Genomic DNA, 18,696 nt, shown 5'->3' with positions numbered 1-18,696 from the left:
TAAAATGTCTTGTTATATTTGGTTTTATTTAAATCAGAATCTGGATAAGTTATGCACATGGCATTTGGTTGATACAGCCAATTCTCTTTCTATCTGTTCTCCTTTTTCTCCCACTTTTTTTTTTTTCATGCCATTTATTTGTGGAAGAAAGCAGGTCATTTGTCCTATAGAATTTCCCATTCTGAATTTGGCTGGTTGTATCTTCGAGATATCTTAACTTCTTGTAAATTGATCAGATTTAGAGTCGATTAAATTCAGGTTCCTTCTTTTGGCCAGAAATACTTCATAGGCAGTACTGAATACTTCCTGTTTGAACAGTTACTAAGCAAATCTTTTCTAAATCGTCCCATTTCCAGTGGTGTAATGGTTAATCAGTGGGCTTAGTTACTGTGATCCTGTGTTCCATGTCAGCCTTTCTCCTAATCATTTTAGTGTTCATTGAAGATTGTGTTCTAGAATGATTATTGAATTAGCAACTGGAAAGCTGTGATTTTCTAATTATATTATTCTTGGATTTATTAGTTAGCAATTGTCTGTAAAGAACGTTATGTTGTCAGTTATTCGGTTAATTTGAAGTATAGTTCATACAGGGAGGGCAGAATAAATGCATGATCCTTTACTTTTATTTATCAGCTTTCCAGAGTCATGAATCAAGTCCCTTGCAACTTCTCAAAGGTGACTCAGGCACCACCCCACAACCCCTGCTGTTTTTGGAGTATGATTATCAGCTCATGGAGCTTTATATAGTATTTCTGTTCATTTGAAGGCACTGTTCTTTATCATGATCTACTTAGTTAGTCTGGCTGTTGTGTTCCTTTTACATTGGCAGTGGTCTTAGTCTTTGATTGTATTTTTTTGCTTTCTGGAGGAAAAAAACAAAACAAAACTATTCTGATCTTATCAGGTACATTTCACTCAAGCCTGGGCATGGCCGCTTCCAAGGAGCTGTGGTTTCTTCAAGTGAAGATGGTAGTTAGAGATTGCAGTTGGTGTGCTGGGGTGCTCATTGCTATTGGCGTATCGTTGTTTCTCGGCCATTTCAGTGAACAGAACTAGAAATAAGTGATTTTTAGAGAGAGGAAATATAAGTCATGAAGTAATACAGATTTTCCAATGCAAATTTAAGATTTAAGAGTTTTTACTTTGATTTTATACTTGTTTCTCACACTGAAAAACTCGTTACTTGGTTCTGACATTTCTATAATTACTTGCTTTATCTTGCAGAACACATTCCTGCATGTATTTTATATACATGTAAATGGTAAATGACCAGTATTAGTAATAACAGTAAGGTTACTGAATGCAGTTCAAGGTTTTTTGTGATTTTGTTGTTGTTAGGCTGTGTCCTTTTGGGGATACACACCAAAATACTGTGTTTAAAGTTGCTTGAAATTCATCTTTGAGCGTTTGTGCAACCAACTTGACTGACAGTTCAATTAGTTTCTGTTTATTTTCAGTTTTTAGAAATTTCTTTGAGATTTTTCTAACTTAACTTTTATTCTAATTATGTGAGACATTAACACAGTTTCAGAGCCAAAGCTGTGAAATACATTCAGCGAAGTCTAGCTTCTCTCTCCATCCGTATTACCCTGTTTCTTCCCGTAGTGTTTCCTATTGCTGCTGTCACAGATCCCCAGCAACATCATGGCTGCAAACAGCCCAGCTTTATCATCTTACAGCTCCGTAGGTCATCAGTCTGACAGAGGTCATACTGAACCAAGATCAGGGTGCTGTTGAGACATGGTCCTTTCTGGAGGCTCTAGGGAGGGCCCATCTCCTTGCTGTTTCTGGCTTCCAGCGGCTGCCCGCATTCCTTGGCCCTCTTTCTCTGCCTTCAGACGCAGCAGCATCTCTCTGACCCTTCTTTTGCTGCCAGATCCTCTCCGCCCACAGCCAGCAAAGGTTCTCTGCTTTTAAGGGATCATCTCCACATGTCAGAGTCCTGAACCTTAATCACATCTTCAGAAGTCCCCTTTGTCGTACAGGGTCATTTATTCGTGGGATCTAGGGATAGGGGCACAGACATCTTTGGCTTACCGTTATTTTGCCTGCCACACTTCCCCCTAAGGTAACCATTTGATCATTTTTCAATGTATCTTTCCACTGTTTGTTTTTGAAAATGTAAGGAAATCCATATTCCCCCGCCTTCCTCCCTCAGAAGAGAACGTAATGTAAACACTCTTGCGCGCCCTGCTTTTTTTCACTGTCACAGCAGCATGCCCTGGAGTTCCTGCCACGGCAGCACCGAGGACGCCTGCACTCCCTGAGAGGTGACGGCACCCCGCCTTGTGCGCATCCCACAGGTGTTGAACCCGTCCTTGTGGATGAACATTTGTGTTTTTCCCATTCTTTTGATACTCAAAATAATCCTGTAACAAAAAGCTTTGTATGTACATCATTTTTACCTTTTTTTGTACTTGATTGGCCTTGCTTTTTACATTTTTTAAATATTTTTTTTGGTAATCTCTATGCCCCATGCGGGGCACAAACCCATGACCCCGAGGTCAAGAGTCACACGCTCCTCTGACTGAGCCAGCCAGGCACCCCCTGATTTTTTATGCTCAGATCTTTGAGCTCCTTGGAATCTATCCCCCTGTACAGGATGAGGGATGGATTCATTTTACCCTTTTCACCCTTACATTTTGCCTCACATACCTAACTTTATTATCTAATTTTAAAAATTAATCCATATCTCTGTCCTCCTGAATAGCATACAAAACTTAGAGTAATTGCTCAAACTATCTCCTTCCGTCTTAGGTAGTATCACTTTTTTTTCTACCACCAAACTAAATATCATCGCTATTTTATGCAGACACACTTGCCGTCTCGATTCTCAGTGTTCCGTCTCCCACCTCAGGGCTTCCTCCTAGGGATTTCATCCTTCTTTAGAATGAGGGCACATTCCTCTTGTGAGCATCCATCAAAGTAATCTCTCTGTTTCTGTGTATCCAGAAAAGTTTTATTTCACCCTCTTTTTAAATCTTTGTTTAGCTGAGGATAACGATTCTGAGTTCTCCTGCAACTGTAGATATGATCCCATGGTTTCTGATTTCTTTCGTTGTTGAGAAATCATGATTCCTTTTTACTTCACCTCACTTTTCTCAGTGGCTATTTCAGATCATCTCGTTGTGTTTGTTGCCCTGAAGTTCTACTACTGTGTATCTTGATACAGGTTTCTTTCTCACATCCTGTTTGGAGTCTGTGGTCTTCCTGAATATGAGGGTCCCACCCCTCTGTTTTTTCCTTCCAGAATTTGATGCACATGTAGAGTTCACTCTGTCCTTAATGTATGTTAGTTTCTTGTCCATATTTTTCATCTTTATCTCTCGGAGATCCATTCTGGATATTTCTTCACATCTCTTCTCTGTTCATGAATTCCTCAGCTGTGTCTTTTTGACCTGTCCTTAAGTTTTCAGTTTCAACTACATTTTTTTATTATCTAAAGTTATACTAGGTTCTTTCAAATATGCTTAGTGTTTTTGGGTGGTATCCTGTTCTTGGCTCATTTTCTTAATTCGTGCATTTATGTCTTTAAGCATTTTAAACAGATTCTATATTTTTTATCAATAATTCCAGTATTTATAAAATCCCTGATGGGTCTGATCCTGCTATTTGTTGTTTCTGCCGAGTCACACTGGCAGTGGTCTATCCTTATGTGTCTTATAATTTTGGATTGTATAGCCTACTCAGCTGGGCATTCCCCGGAGCAGTACTAGAAAATCTGCTCTCAAGTTGCATCTCTCCAGAGAGGATTTGCATTTGCTTCTGCCATGTGACCCAGGAGAACTTTAAGTTAATTTCTTGTCTTAGAGTTTCTCAGTCCAGAATAACCTCCTAAACTCATATGAGAATGACCTGAAATTACAAGCTCTTGGGGGAGACTTTTTTCCTACCTAGACTCCATGTCAAGACTGACAATTGTCCTTGTCTTCTTTTGCCAGTGGGCAGATTTGGGGGAAGAGGAGTGGTCACCATTTCTCTTAATACATAGCCCTCTGAAGGTCTGGCTTTCTGTAAAAGGTTTCAGTTCTGATAACCCAATAATAGTATTTGTTACTGTTTATGCATTATCTTCAGGCTTTTCATATCAGGGGTATCTAACTCGCCATGTTTTTAAGAACAAAACTATGTGTTCTTTTAATATACTAATGTTCCAGGGAAAAAAGAGAAGAAAAGCTTGTGGAAGAATCTAAGGGAGAAGAAGGGCGGGGGGGGGGTGCCTGCTGGGTTCCTCACTGTGAGGGAGGCACTTACTGTGGGCATCTATCCTGTGGCCGCTGCAGATGGCTTAGCATTGCTGGGCTTCCCCATTACACCTAATGTGGAATGACAACAGGGGTCAGGAGGCTCTGTCCTTTCTGTCTTGTGGTTTTCCTAAACTTCCTGCCATCCCCAGTGCCCTGCTTTTCCTCCAGCTTCAATTTTCTACCTTCTCTCAGGTTTCGCATAACAAAAATGTAGCTTAAAAAGACATTATACTTAGAGTCTCACGTTCCTTGGTCTCTGAAATGTCCTGTCATAGAGACCATTTCACAAAAAGGGCCAGCAGCAATTCAGTGAGGAGGCTCCCAAGAGGTAGTTAGGGAAGGCTGTCCTGAGTTGAGGCGAACCTGTGCCATGTGGTGGGCAGGTTCTAACCACCTTAGAATCCATTGGTGTCCTTGTCACTAGAGAATGCATCCACACTCCCTTGGAGCCCAACCCTGTACGTCCTGTGAGTCACCTCTTCAGGTAGTGAGTCCGTAAGTCTGTGACTCATGCCGTTTGAAACAACACTTTGTATTTATCCCTAACTTGCCCAAGTTTCAGAATGCAGGTAAGGGTGAAAATATGTATTTCATTGCTAAATTGTCCTTATTAATGGGGGAAGGCAGAGGCATAGAGAGCTAGAAATATCTTTCGGAGAGGGGGGTTTAGAATATGATTTGCTATTGCATATTGACATGCAGCACTATGTGAAGATCATTACAAAATAAAAACTATACCCTAAAGACACCCCTAGCCAGGAAAGTAGCTGGATCACCTTTACCCAAGCCTTTGTATTCCCAGCTTGGTTTAGTGGACGGCATCCCTTCTTACAGCTGCATCGTATCAACCTGAAGAGAATCTCCTTATCCCGTCGCTTCCCCAGTTTGCTTACTGTTTTTCGTGCACGGTTTCTCAGAGATAAACAGTTACCTAATGAATTAAGATCTAATTAATTGAGTCAGTTACTATAAATGAACCACAATACCCGTAATAGTTAGCTGTATTTATTTTAGAAAGTAAGTGGTAGTGAATTAGAACTGAAGAGACAAAAGTTACATTTATAGTTGATTAAAAATTTCATGTCCGTTTTGAAGTCTTTAGTCCCTCCGCACATCCTTCAGTGATAGCTGGCGTTCACGGAGCACTTCATGGTATTCACATCTGCTAGTGCTTTGCAGGTGTTATCCCATTCAACTTAAAGTAAGCCCAAGAGACGAGTACTGTTATCTGCATCTTCCCCCTGAAGAAGCTGGGCACAGAGAGGTTAAATGAAGGTCCTAGAGCCAAGAGGTAACATCGTGGCTCACGACAGCTGCTCTGGCCCCGAAGCCTTTGCTGTGCCCTGGCTCACCTGGCTGGGGTGTAAAGCCACTGAGAGTTGTTTTTAGCCCCCACCATGATCCCAGCCAAAGGTCCTCAGTCAGGTTTCTTTAGACTTACTCTCAGTAGAGTGATGGTGTGGAAACCGATTCCATAGTCGTGTTCGTTTGTTCCCATGGACTTAGGGTAACCCTGGGAGTTCTCTGTCCTTCCTGATGCCAACTTGCTGACCTCTTCTCCATTCCAGTTCCTGTTCCAGCAGCTGGGAATGCTGGTGTCCTTTGTGAAGAGCCACATCCGACCTTACATGGATGAAATAGTCACCCTCATGAGAGTGAGTAGAAGTTAGTGCTTTGGCCGGTTCATCAGTGTTTGGGTCAAGGAACATTCAGAGGCAGGTTTGGCGAGCATGGACATTTTTGTCACAGGTCTTCATAGAGCTGTTAGAATGGGAGTATAAAATGCGGGGCAGGGTTCCCCGGTGGGTGATGACAGGGGAGGGGGGCTGCTGCCGGGGGCTTTAGCACCTGAGTGCTAGGCATGAAGTTGGAGGAAGAATCCTGAAGTCATTGTTCTGCCAGAAATAGACTCTCGAGTTCTTTGCCTCACACACAACAAAGCAATTTCACTTTAATATCACAACAGTGTTTTACTGTTCCCACGAAAGCCCTCCGTCTTACAGCCCATAAAACCACGGCCTTAAGAGAGGTTTGGGGATTGGTTTTGGTAGCGCTGTTAAATACGACGCACTCCTGTCGGGCCCTGAGAAGGAAGGCAAGGCTTTTCCCCACCGCCTTTAAGAGCATAAATGCCACCTTCTGACTGCAGCAGCACCTGAGGACAGGCTCCCATCCCAGATTTTATGACGTGCTTTAAGCAGGTGCGGAGGACTCCCTGTCGGTGGCAATATCGTTTTTCTGACTGGGGGGAGGCTGCTTCCTGCTGTTCTGTATCATTTCAGTGTCTCTGCCGGGAAGCTTGCTTTGCAGAGATGGCTGTGCCCTCAAAGAATTGGAAGACAATTCACTGATTTCTGCTCTTCTCTGCCAGCACTTTGTAGTTAGCTTGGAGGGAGCAGCAGGACTAAAATCAAAGTGGCTGACTTCAAAGCTGGAACTTCCCTGAAACTGGGTCTCAGAACTGAAAACTCCTGTCTGTACAAATAATTAAAACCGCTTGCTCCCCGACTTCTGCCACGGAGGCCTCTGTACAAGGAAGTTGAGCAGAGAGCTAGAGAGCCCGGGGACCGCATGGGGGAGGGGCCAGGCAGGCAGCGAGCGGTGTACTCGTGGTTGGAAGCAGAACTAATCAGAGACTTAGTCCCCCCAAAAAACTTAGGACCAAACAGAAGTTTGAGGCAGGGAGCTTCATACCTGCAAAATGCAGCTTTCATTTCCTCCAAGACGGGTAAGGTGCACCAGGGGCTCTTTCCTTGACTGCTGATCCTGGGCATTTTAATGAGCGCCCCTGGGCCTGGGATGAGAACAGTCTCTGTTAACAATGATCCCTGGGCAGGCTGCCTGGCTTCTTTGAGGGAGAGAAGCTCCTATAAGGAGCCTACAGTAATACAGTGGAGAGGTAGGTGGGCTTTCTCTAAAGAAGGCAGAGTGCGGGCCAAGTGAATGCACATCAGATGGACCGTGGAGGTTATAAATCAGAGGTGTTTCCTCGGCAGAGGTTTTTATCTAGAGAAAATAGCTTTTCCAGAGAGAATACGTCTCTCTCCGAGCAGAGAGAAAGAAAGTTTTACCAGCATCTTGTAGTATAGTTTTTACTTTCTAAACTATTACAATTTTTAAGACATTTTTTAATAAAAATACTTTGTGCTTCTGTAAAGCCTTTCTTCTGAGGAGTTCTCTCTTTTTCTTTTTTTCATGGACTTTACTCTGAATTTGTTGAGGGCCCCAAAGTACGAATATGCATGGGTTACCTCATTAGTAGGGCTAATCTATCATCATCCAGTCTCCTTCTCTGGAGGTTTCAAACAAGGCAGTAGTTAACTCTGTTTTTGAGTTGATTTGAGATGATAGCTTTTCCTGGATTCAGAAACTCGGACCTATTTGGGGTACCAAGGCAGATTCTGTGGCCGATTGGCCAAGTTTTTACTTTAGGAACTTACTGGAATGTAACTACATGGGTGTAGAAAAAGTGCCCCTTTTGTGCCATTATCCGGGCCTGAAAATGATTTGGGACAAATGTCGGGTGTTATCTATATTTAGCAAAGTCTAAAGCCAGAAAGGGCTGGAAACTTTGTTCACACTGGAATCACCCTCTGGTAGAGAGCGGCTGGTACCTAAAGTGAAGAATCCACTGTGGGAAGCCTGAGAGGCCCTTGAGCGAAAGAAACCTAGTCTCTCATTCACTCTGTAAACATGTGTTCAGGAGGCTGGACTATGCCAAGTGATGTGCTAGGTTCTGGGGAGATAGAGATGGCTCAAAGGGGTTCCTTGCCCTTAACTAGTTTACAGTCTAGTAGAGAGAAGGTGGCAAAGAAAATAAAGTTACTACAGGTGCTAGAAGAGAAGGGGGCAGAGGGATCCAAAGTGTGTAATGGAAGGAGAACAGGAAAGCCTTCATGGAAGTGAGGCTTGAGCTGGTCTAGAAACTCAGATAGGGCTTAGCTGAGCAAGAGGTGGGATTCTAGGCAGAGCTCAGCACAAGCAAAGTACAGAGGCGAGCAGGAGCCTGGCGCATTTGGGGAAATGCTGTTTAATTTGTTCACTGTGACTGTGACCTAGGATACAAAGCGGCCCAGGGAGAGGGGGCTGGGGAAGGAATCTCTCTTGGGGCACACTGTGCTCACTATGGTTTTGCTTCCTTTGGGCCATCTCTGCTCCTTGATTCCTAGTTCAGCTGAAGAGCACCTGGCTTTGCTTCTCTCTCTCTTCCCTGTTTACAGGAATTCTGGGTCATGAACACCTCGATCCAGAGCACAATCATCCTTCTCATTGAGCAAATAGTGGTAGCTCTTGGGGGTGAATTTAAGCTCTACCTGCCCCAGCTGATCCCACACATGCTACGTGTCTTCATGCATGACAACAGCCCAGGTCGCATCGTCTCCATCAAGGTGAGTCCAGAAGGGTGTCCTCTAGAGAGTTTTCCAGCATCCGTCAGAGTCCGGGGATGATCAGCTAAGAGGCAAGACCCTGTTCTGAGTGACAGGATGGTGCTCGACCCATAAGATCAAATCCAAAGAATGCTAGTACCTGATGTGTGCAGTTGACAGGATGTTTACAATCCTCTCTTGATTGGCCTTATGTTTTCTCTCTTTTATTGGATTATTCTTGGTAAGTGTTTTATCCCCGACCCGTTCGCTCTGTTATCTAGCAACTGATTCCTTATCCGTTGAAATAAGCTCAGAGAAAGCAAAATAATACACAAGCAAAATAAAATGGGAGGGGGGAGTGCCACCAAATGAATGTGGCTCAAGGCCACTTACTGAAGGCTTTTCAGAGTCCCCACAGAATTCAGAGTTTCCCACACCCTTGCCCCGCTCCGTGTGCTTAGATACTTGGTACCTGCCTGTATTTGTTCATCACCAGGCTTTTGCTCCCTTTTGCAGCTGTTGGCCGCCATCCAGCTGTTTGGTGCCAACCTGGATGACTATCTGCATTTGTTGTTGCCCCCTATCGTGAAGCTGTTTGACGCCCCGGAAGTCCCACTGCCATCTCGGAAGTAAGCACCTGCACTTTGGGACTAAGCAGCCGTCAAGGTTTTCATGTTTTGTTAAAAATGTCCTTTTCTCAAGTTCCCAGGCCATCTTTCCATTTTTTTTGTTACCTCCGCTCTCTTTATTTTAGTCCAGAAATGCCCCAGGCTTCTGGAAATCTTAACCATCCCTATCCCACTGGGACATATGTTGGATCCATGTCACCCGAGGTACCTCCGAGGCCGTGCCTTCCCATTTGGTGCTGATTGTTAAGATAACCCTCAGCCACTTCTCGTACTTTGGGACTATATGTTAACAATTACCGTATGTCCGTGATTATTGTAGGGCAGCATTAGAGACAGTGGACCGCCTGACAGAGTCCCTGGACTTCACTGACTACGCCTCCCGGATCATTCATCCAATTGTTCGAACGCTGGACCAGAGTCCGGAACTGCGTCCCACGGCCATGGACACGTTGTCTTCGCTGGTCTTCCAACTGGGGAAGAAGGTGAGGCAGGAGTCCTAAACAGACGTGCTCTTCTGCCTGGCTTGGGGAAGATGACTTTGTCTGTGAACGTCTCTATTTGCTAGTCTGTAGCTCTCAACTGCCTTCAAAGAACTAGGAATTATTTGCTTTTTTTGTCCCTTCCTTTATTTAGCAAGTATTTCTCGAGCCATGTATGTGGGCTAAATGCTGTTCTGGGATAAAACAGTAAACAGAACGGCGTCCTTGTTCTCATGGAGCTTACGTTCCAGTGAGGCAAAGCTAATAAACACAGTCTGTCTCATAAGAGCATAGAGTGAGTGGGGAGAGATGCTGTTTGTTTAGGGTGGACAGTGAAGACCTCTGATAAATTGACATCTGACCAGACACCCAAATAAAGGTCTGAGCCCAGAGAGTTGGATGCTGGAGTAGAGTTGGAAGGAGTAGCAAATGCAAATGTGTGAGGAAGCAGCATGCTGGAAGGGTCCAAGGAACAGCAGGAAAGCAGTGTGGCTTCAGAGGAGGGAGCTGGGCGGGGTGGGGAAGGCTTGGGAGTCCAGGTCGTAGAGGTAAGGTGGGGCTGGGATGGGACGTAGAGACTAGGTGCTGTAGGCCAGTGGATCTCAGATGTCCCTGGACAGTATCTGCATAGCTGGGAACCTGTTAGAAATGTAGATTCTCAGGCCCGTGCCCAGACCTAAACCAGGAACTGGCTGTGGAGCCTAGCAGTCACTGGTTTCATAAACTCTCCAGGTGATTCCAGTGCCCACAGAAATTTGCACATCACTGCTATGGGCCATTGTAAGTACTTGGGCTTTTACTCTGAGCAAGACTGGATGTTCTGGAGGAGCTTGATCATGGGAGTACTGTGGTCTGATCTGGTGACTCACAGTGCTGTGTGGAAGAACAGACCAGGCCTAGAGTGGGAGCAGAGAGAGCAGTCAGAGGCCATCACAGTAACCCAGATGGAAGGGGATGGGGACTCGGATTGTAGCGGGATGTGTGTGTGTGTGTGTGTGTGTGTGTGTGTACGTGTGTGTGCGCGCATGCACGTGCGCATGTGAGAGAGACAGACAGGTGATTCTTCTGAATAACACAGAGCCACCCCAAACCCAGGAGAACTAGCTATAACTAGCGGTGGTGATAGTCTTTTGTCTGCCTCCCACTCTGCAGGGTAACTTTTCTGACCTCTTCTGTCTCCTTTGACAGTACCAGATTTTCATTCCAATGGTGAACAAAGTCCTGGTGCGACACCGAATCAACCATCAGCGCTACGACGTCCTCATCTGCAGAATTGTCAAGGTGAACTGCGCTCGGTTTCTGTCCCAAAGTCCCCCGCTGACTCTCCTCATGCATATGGGATCACATCTGGCTTTTTAGCTCCAAACTAGCGATGGGCAAACAGTTTCTGTAAAGATAGCAGGTTTTCTCAGCTCTGTAGGCAGCCTGGGCTCTGAGGCAGTGACTGGGCCCTGCCGCCTGAAAGCAGCCGCCCGCTCGTGGAAGAGCGTGAGCCTGGCCGCCTGCCTGTGCGCTGCACTGAGGGACACCACGGGGCGCTTCTCGAATAGCTTGCACGTGCTACAAAATTGTCATCTTCCTTTGATTTTTTTTCCCCCCAATCATTTGAAAATATAGAAACCCCTCTTAGCTCCCAGGCCACACAAAGCCAGCCAGTGGGCTCTTTGCCCCCTGGCTCGTAGCACTTGGTCCCTTGGATCACTGCCCATAGTGTTAGCTTTGCCAGCTGCGTGCTCATCGTACAGAGTCGGTGCTGTCACTGACCAAGAGTGACCAGCAAAGAGGGGTCTGCAGTGGGGAATGTAGCCCACCTATGGTTCATTTTGTCCACGCATGTAACTTTTTCCTTCCTGTTGACATCCTGACCTTTCCAGAAGGTGCGACCCTCCTAAGGTTTGAGGGGGTTTTCTAAACTGGGAGGACCCTAGCGGAGTTGTGGGGTTTTTCTGTAAATCTCTGGTTGCAGGGATACACCCTTGCTGATGAAGAAGAGGACCCTTTGATTTACCAGCATCGAATGCTGAGGAGTGGCCAGGGGGATGCATTGGCTAGTGGCCCAGTAGAAACAGGGCCCATGAAGAAACTGCATGTCAGCACCATCAACCTCCAAAAGGCAAGTCCGTGATTTCCCAAGGGGACTTGGAAAGGAGAGCCCCGCTCTTCTCTCTCGTTCAGAACTCTTAGCTCTTGCTACCATTTGTTTAAAACAACCAAAGACCAGCCCAAGCATTTTTCTGAAACTCTAGCTACTCTGAACTTAGGTCATTTTGTCTTTTTCCAGGTGTCCAAATTACACATTTTTAAAAATAAAGGATAATTGTAGAACGACGTTCTAAGGTTCCTTGGAGCTTTCATAGTAGAATCCTTTGTTATAAATAACATTCTTATTTTTCACATGAATGGAACAAAGCCAGTGAGCCCCCTAGTTAGCACTGAGACTGTGCCAGCCCTTTAAAGCAGTGCTTCTCAGACTCCTGAGACTCACGGGGCTTACTGACTGCTGGGGACTGGTGAAGATGCTTGTTTGAATGGGGGCAGTCCGAGGTCAGGCCTACATTCTGTATTTCCACCAAAGTCCTATGTAATGCTAGTGCTACCGGTCCAGGGACCACACTTTGAGTAGCAAGTTTTCAGATCTTTGCAAATAAATACTGAGTTCTCTCTGCTGACAAAAGCTTGGGATATAACCAGCTTCTCACCACGTATGCCACCAGCCATCCATTTAAAAACAGGCAGTTCCAAAGCATCGCTAATAGATCTGAGCAGAATAATCGTAGTTATGTCACCAACTTTTAAATAAATATACCACGTTGCTTATTTCCCACGTTTTGCATTAGCGTTAGTGCTTCCGGTGACTGTGAGCAGCTCTCTGTTTGGAGTTCAATGTGGTAGTATTCTTCCTCTGTTAGCGGTTGACCCACAGCAGCTGCACTTGAAGGATAGCAGTGGACCGAGGTAGAGAACTGGGCAGGACTGGGTCCCTGCTGACTTGTTCTCTTCTTTTGGCCAAGCCCATAAAGATTTGAGCACAGACCTCTGTGTGTGTGTGTGTGTGTGTGTGTGTGTGTGTGTGTGTGCGCGCGCGCGTGCGCGTTCACACACAGCTGGGGACCACTGGGGCTTATCGCTGACTGTTGAGCCAGCCTTCACCCACATACGCAGCTGTAAAGTGGCCGCCGCCGAGAAGGGTTGGGTGATTTATGAGGGAAGTGGTGAAAGACCCCTGGGCCAGGAGCGATGCTGCTTTCCCTCCGTGGAGTGTGCCACTGCTAGTCCAAGACTGCAGGAGAAGAAGGCCACCGGGCACCCGTTGAGGCCACCCTGCTGACACCTCACCCTTCAGGGAGGGGCTGGGCAGAGAAGCCACATGCACATTTCCACCCAGATGTTTTCCACCTGCCTGGGTTCAGAATGTCCTTCCAAGCAGGCAGCTGTCCACCCTCTTAGAGCCGTGTCCTGACTATTTTAGGGAACTCCCCGGTAGTCTAGGTTGCTTCCAGGAAGGTTTGCTTTCTACCCAGGACTTGGAAAAAGAAGCATGACCTTTGCCAAACAGAAAAAAGAAAGAGTCTCTAGTGTATCTCACCCGAGAGAACAGGTCCAATACAAGAACCCTAAGCAGAATCTCCAGCGCGGACTCTCAGCCCCGTTTGGGCTCCCGCACGCTCGCGGGCAGGTAACTCGGGCCAGTGCCTCGACCAGTCTGACCCGCTTTCAGAGTAACAGCGCGCCACCTCGGTCACCTTTCTCCTGCCAATGCTAACGGGGGAGTTACACGGGGCAGGAAACGTAGAAACCGTTCGTCCGTACCTCCGGAGTGCCTGCCAGGGTTTTCGGCGCTTTCCCGTCTGAGGAGAAGCTCTCTGGGCTTACCTTCTGATAAATAGGCTGGCATTCTGTCAGTGAGCGCCGGCCCCACCGGAGGAGGCGGGCGCCTGTGCTGGTGGCGGGAGGCAACCAGCTGGTGTTGACACAGTCCCCACAGAATCCAGAGAAGCGAGAGAGGATTAGGTTTTAAATGAAAGAACAGCAGGGAAGGGCCCACATGGGGGACTTAGCCTGTTTGATAGATCATGCGGTTGTCCATGAAGCTAAGATTTCCGGAGACTTCTTTGCTACCATTTCTGAAACGGTGACAGTAATAGCACTGACAACGGCCAACATCTGTGGGGTACTTTCCACGTGTCAGGCACTGATGCGAGCACGTTACGTATATTGACTCATTTACCCTTCACCCTGTGAGGTGCTGTCGTTACTGTCGGCATTTTGCAGAGATACGGATGTTGAGGCCCAGTGATTTGCCCAGAGTCAGCTGGTTAAGTGGTGGAGCTGGGGTTTGACCAAGGTAGCATGACTACAGAGCCCAGTCTCTTAACCACTGTGCTGAACTGCCTCTGCCTTACCCAGGCTCAGCCTCTCAGCACTAGAGGGAAAAGACATTTGTGATTCTCCCTTGTGTATGTTCCACTTTTGAAATGCCATGCGCTATAGAGCAGCTATCCGGAGACCCTTCGTGTAGGGAGGAAGCCAGAGGCCTCTGGATAGAAAAGGACTTGCTGTTCCTATTTTGTTCAACAGAACAAAGTTTAAAAGTCAAGTAACTAGTGTCACTGTTCCTCCTGGTTCAGGGTGCTCATTGTATCATCAGAATCATCCACATAATTTTTCAGTTTGTCCCTTAACGTCTCTACTTCACTTTCTGACATAAAACAGTAGTTTGTATGGTATCACTCATTTGTAACTCATCAGAAGCCACAGCAGATGTCCAGTTTATCCCAGGGCAGTGATGGGTTGAGTCATGGATGGTTAGGTGGTGTAGCACACAGAGATCTCTAACACTCCCTGGACCACTTCCTTGGAGAACCTCTGCTCTGACTTACTCAGTTTCCCTAGTTTAGGGAGGACACATGTCTGTTCTGCTGGAAAAAAAGAATGTATTTTCCAAGTTAGGGCTAGGCCAGCTCGAAGAGATGTTGTTTTGGTAATAAGAACAACCGTTTTTGCTCATCTCTTCCAGCTGGCCTCTTTGGATGTGTCATCCCTTGATGCAGGAGACGGAGGCTCAGATGCAGCACACGAGTAATTTGCCCAGAGTGCTGCAGCTGGTGAGCGGCAGAGCCAGGATTCCAACTGGTCTTCCTGACTTCACAGGAGTAGGCGCTTACAGAAGCACTAACTTCGTGCCGAGCACTGGTGTAAATCTGTGACACACATTAACTTAATTAATCCTGAAAACATGCTGGGAGGTGGAACTATGGTCCTCATTTTACAAGTGAGGAAACAGGCCCAAGAGAAGAGAAGTAACTTGTCCAAGGTCAGACAGCCAGTGAGTTCGATAAGAGCCATTTGACCTCAGGCCGTCGAGCTCCAGAGTGCAGCTGGGGCCACGACACTGTCCTGCCCATCTCCAGAGCCTGGGTCTTCCCATCCATCTCCCTCTGCTTCCCCTGGCTGGAATTCTTGATGCCTGGAATGCTCAGAGTGTTGAGGAGTGTTGGAGGGGATAAATCAGAAAGTAAAAATTAAATCCGTTCAACTCCTTTTGTCTCCTTCCACCAGTGCCGTGTGCTCTGGGCTCTGGCTCGCCTGAGTGTAATGCGATTCACGGTGCTGTGAACCTGACCATTTTCCCTCTCCCTCTATGACTCTTTGCTGTCGATTGAGCCGGTGTCCTAATGCAGAGTGCCCAGGGCCCGTCACACACTGCAGGGGCCATTAGGCTTTGTTGAAGGCACCCTGTGTGTGACAGGCCCATCCATTCTGCGTCTGTAGAGCTTTCTGCTTTGCTGATAGAGTCCAGCACAAATGATTTGTAAAACAGTCTTTTTTCTATATCGTGCTCTATTCCAGAGGTTGCTGCTTTTGTTTTATGGCTTCTAATTAAATGTTACTCTTTTATATTTGTGCTCTGAGGGAATTTTGTCATGAGAGGTATGATTTTATAAATCAAAGACAGAATAATCATTAAATAGATGAGGGCTCTTGACAGTTGGCCCTGGAAGCTGATGGTTTTCCATTGTCTCCTGGGGGGATTACAGGCCTGGGGAGCTGCCAGAAGGGTGTCCAAAGATGACTGGCTGGAATGGCTGAGGCGGCTGAGTCTGGAGCTCCTGAAGGACTCCTCGTCGCCTTCCCTGCGCTCGTGCTGGGCCCTGGCTCAGGCTTACAACCCAATGGCCAGGTACGTCCCCCGCTTCAGGATGGGATCAAGAGGATCGGCACAGAGAAGACGATACATAAGAATTCTTTCTTATTGGTGGTAATTGTAAAAAGGGCTGGTATATTTAATTTTGCCAACTTGCTGAGGAAAAAAAAAAGAAAAAGCAGATTGAACAAGCTCATGTTATAGGAAAAGCATCCATCTTAACCTTGCTAGCAGACCTTTCCTTAGTAGATTTGGGTCCAAAATTTTAATTACAAAGTCATTTATAGCTCTGTAAAGAACTATGTAATGGTGTAGTATAACTGCTTTCCAATAATAATGAACTCTAATTATTTACTGCTGTATTACAAATACCCCCCAGACTTACTGGTCTTAAACAGCAACAGTCGTTTGTTTTGCTCCTGAATCTGCAATTTGGAAGTGACCTGTGGGGACAGCTTGTCTCTGCTTCAGTGTCGGTGGGGGTGTGTGTCCAGGGCTAGAGGACCCACTTTCAGCATGGTGCAGTCACATGTCTGGCAGGTTGGGGCTTTCAAATGGGAACTGCCCTGGCTAGGGGCCTTGGTTCCTCTCCATGTGGGCCATTCTGTGGGATGCGTGGGCTTCCTCACAGAATACTGGCAGGTTTTCAAGAGTGAACGTCCCCAAGGGAACGAGGCAGAGGTATATGGTATGTGTATGAGCTGGCCTTGGAAGCCACGCAGTATCGCTTCTGCCACACTCTGTTGTTCAAGACAGTCCCAGAAGCCCACTCAGATTCAAGGGAAGGAGATGTGGATGCCATCTTTTGATAGGAAGATTCTAGAAGAGCATGTGGAACAGGAGATACTGCTGCAGCCATCTTCAGAAAATAGAATTTGCCATAAAGTAACACTGTTTTAAATAATAAATCTTAAATCATTAAAGATTTGGTTTATAATCTTTGCATAATGGAGGTTTACAGTATAACGTAAATGAATCAGAAGGGATACAAAACTATGGAAGTGTGTGATTTCAACTGTTAGAAACACACGGACATGGAAGAAGACTAGAAAGTAATAGAGCAGTGATTAAGTTGGAAGGTCTTAGGAGTAGTTATTTTCTTTATTCTTTTTCCCGTTTTCTAAATTTGTCTACAATGGATGATGATTATTTATAATGAGGCATAAAATGGTATTTTTTTATGCTTTAAAAATAGTTCCTAGGAGTTCCCTGACTCGACAGTGTGCAGATCTCATATGCTCAGCTGATATAGTGTACCTCTCTTCTGCTCCAAGTCACTTCTGAGCACAATGTCAAAAGAGGCTTGTGATAGACATGCACATATGTGTTTATTCCTGTGCTGCCAAATGTGCTCATTTGGGATCCAGTGTGGCCAGGGATGTAGGCCAGAAAGTGTATTTCTTAACTTACACAAGACTTCTTTTGGTCTTCATGTTATCCTTTGCATTTCAAATTTTGCTTTTTCCAGCAGATTCCAAAATTATTTACATTGGTCTGGCTTAACCTTTTTAATGTGTAATAGAAAGTATGTGTAGAGACATCGAATGCTCAACCCATACATTATAAGTGTATCTTCAGTTTCCAAACCCCTTCCCCCACATTCACCAAAAAAGAGGGGATGGGGGGTGCCTGGGTGGCGCAGTTGTTAAGCGTCTGCCTTCGGCTCAGGGCGTGATCCCAGCATTCTGGGATCGAGCCCCACATCAGGCTTCTCCGCTAGGAGCCTGCGTCTTCCTCTCCCATTCCCCCTGCTTGTGTTCCCTCTCGCGCTGGCTGTCTCTTTCTGTCAAATAAATAAATAAAATCTTTGAAAAAAAAAAAAAAAGAGGGGATGGGATTAAAGTTCAGATATTGGGCATAGCAAATATGCCAGTCCGGGTGATGCTTTAATGATTGAAAATAGTTTGTAGTAATCTTAGCAATGGCACCTCTGGCTCTAGGTCTTGTGAGTCTCCAGTAGTTGCACTGGCTTGGAGAATTTATGGATCAGGATTCCATCTCCTAACACTTATAGTTTCTTAAATTGTGTTGTGTTGTTTAAGATCAGCTAAGGGTTCTGGTTATATTTTGAAAAGCAGTGACAAGTGCTGCCATTGCCACTGCCAGTCTCACCTGAGAAGCATCCCAAGAATCCTTTGAAGATGATTCCATTCTGAATCTGTTAATGCCAGATCCTATGTTAGAAGTCCCCCTTCTGTTCATCCCCTCCTGTGAAGAGAAAAGATGGAAGACCTACCAAGAAATATGCCTGGGGAGACAGGTTATTTAGCTCTGCTCTTCCTTCTCCTCCCTCGCCCTCACATGGCGTCCTGTGTAGCACAGCGTCTATACCTGAGCTGTAAAATCAGTAGTCACTAGCCATGCATGGTTGCGTTGAGGTAATTCAATTAAATAAAACTTAAAATTCCGTTCCTTGGTCACACTTAGCACGGTTCAAGTACTCAGTGACTAATAGCTACCGTATTAGATAGGAAAGATAGACCATTCCCAGCAAGTTCTGTTGGACAGCAGTGGTCTGTATGAGCAAAATCAGTGATGCCAGGAGTAGGTTGATAAGTGACTTTGTGGCACCAGGCAGAGGCACAAGAGGCATTTCCAACATCTTTTTCCACTCCTCTCTGCCTTCAGGGATCTTTTTAATGCCGCATTTGTGTCCTGCTGGTCTGAACTGAATGAAGACCAGCAGGATGAACTCATCAGAAGCATCGAGTTGGCCCTCACCTCGCAGGACATCGCTGAAGTCACGCAGACCCTCTTAAACTTGGCTGAATTCATGGAACACAGTGACAAGGTGAGACTTTGCCCCACCGTCCAGATGGAGCCCGACAG

General features: G+C 45.9%; 1 protein-coding gene across 1 annotated transcript in view; it reads left to right on the top strand.

Moving 5' to 3' along the window:
• MTOR (mechanistic target of rapamycin kinase) overlaps nucleotides 1-18,696 on the top strand; it is a 121,889-nt gene that overhangs the window by 31,814 nt on the left and 71,379 nt on the right. Inside the window, exons 20-27 of the mRNA XM_034671192.1 lie at nucleotides 5,816-5,902; nucleotides 8,468-8,635; nucleotides 9,131-9,243; nucleotides 9,563-9,725; nucleotides 10,911-11,003; nucleotides 11,689-11,835; nucleotides 15,761-15,903; nucleotides 18,496-18,658. Coding sequence (XP_034527083.1) covers nucleotides 5,816-5,902; nucleotides 8,468-8,635; nucleotides 9,131-9,243; nucleotides 9,563-9,725; nucleotides 10,911-11,003; nucleotides 11,689-11,835; nucleotides 15,761-15,903; nucleotides 18,496-18,658 — 1,077 coding nt within the window. The remainder of the gene's footprint in view (nucleotides 1-5,815; nucleotides 5,903-8,467; nucleotides 8,636-9,130; nucleotides 9,244-9,562; nucleotides 9,726-10,910; nucleotides 11,004-11,688; nucleotides 11,836-15,760; nucleotides 15,904-18,495; nucleotides 18,659-18,696) is intronic.

This window comes from Ailuropoda melanoleuca, chromosome 11 (assembly GCF_002007445.2).
Source record: "Ailuropoda melanoleuca isolate Jingjing chromosome 11, ASM200744v2, whole genome shotgun sequence".
Classification (NCBI taxonomy): domain Eukaryota; kingdom Metazoa; phylum Chordata; class Mammalia; order Carnivora; family Ursidae; genus Ailuropoda; species Ailuropoda melanoleuca.
The sequence above is the reverse complement of the archived record's forward strand: the minus strand, read 5'-3'. Positions and strand labels throughout refer to the sequence as shown.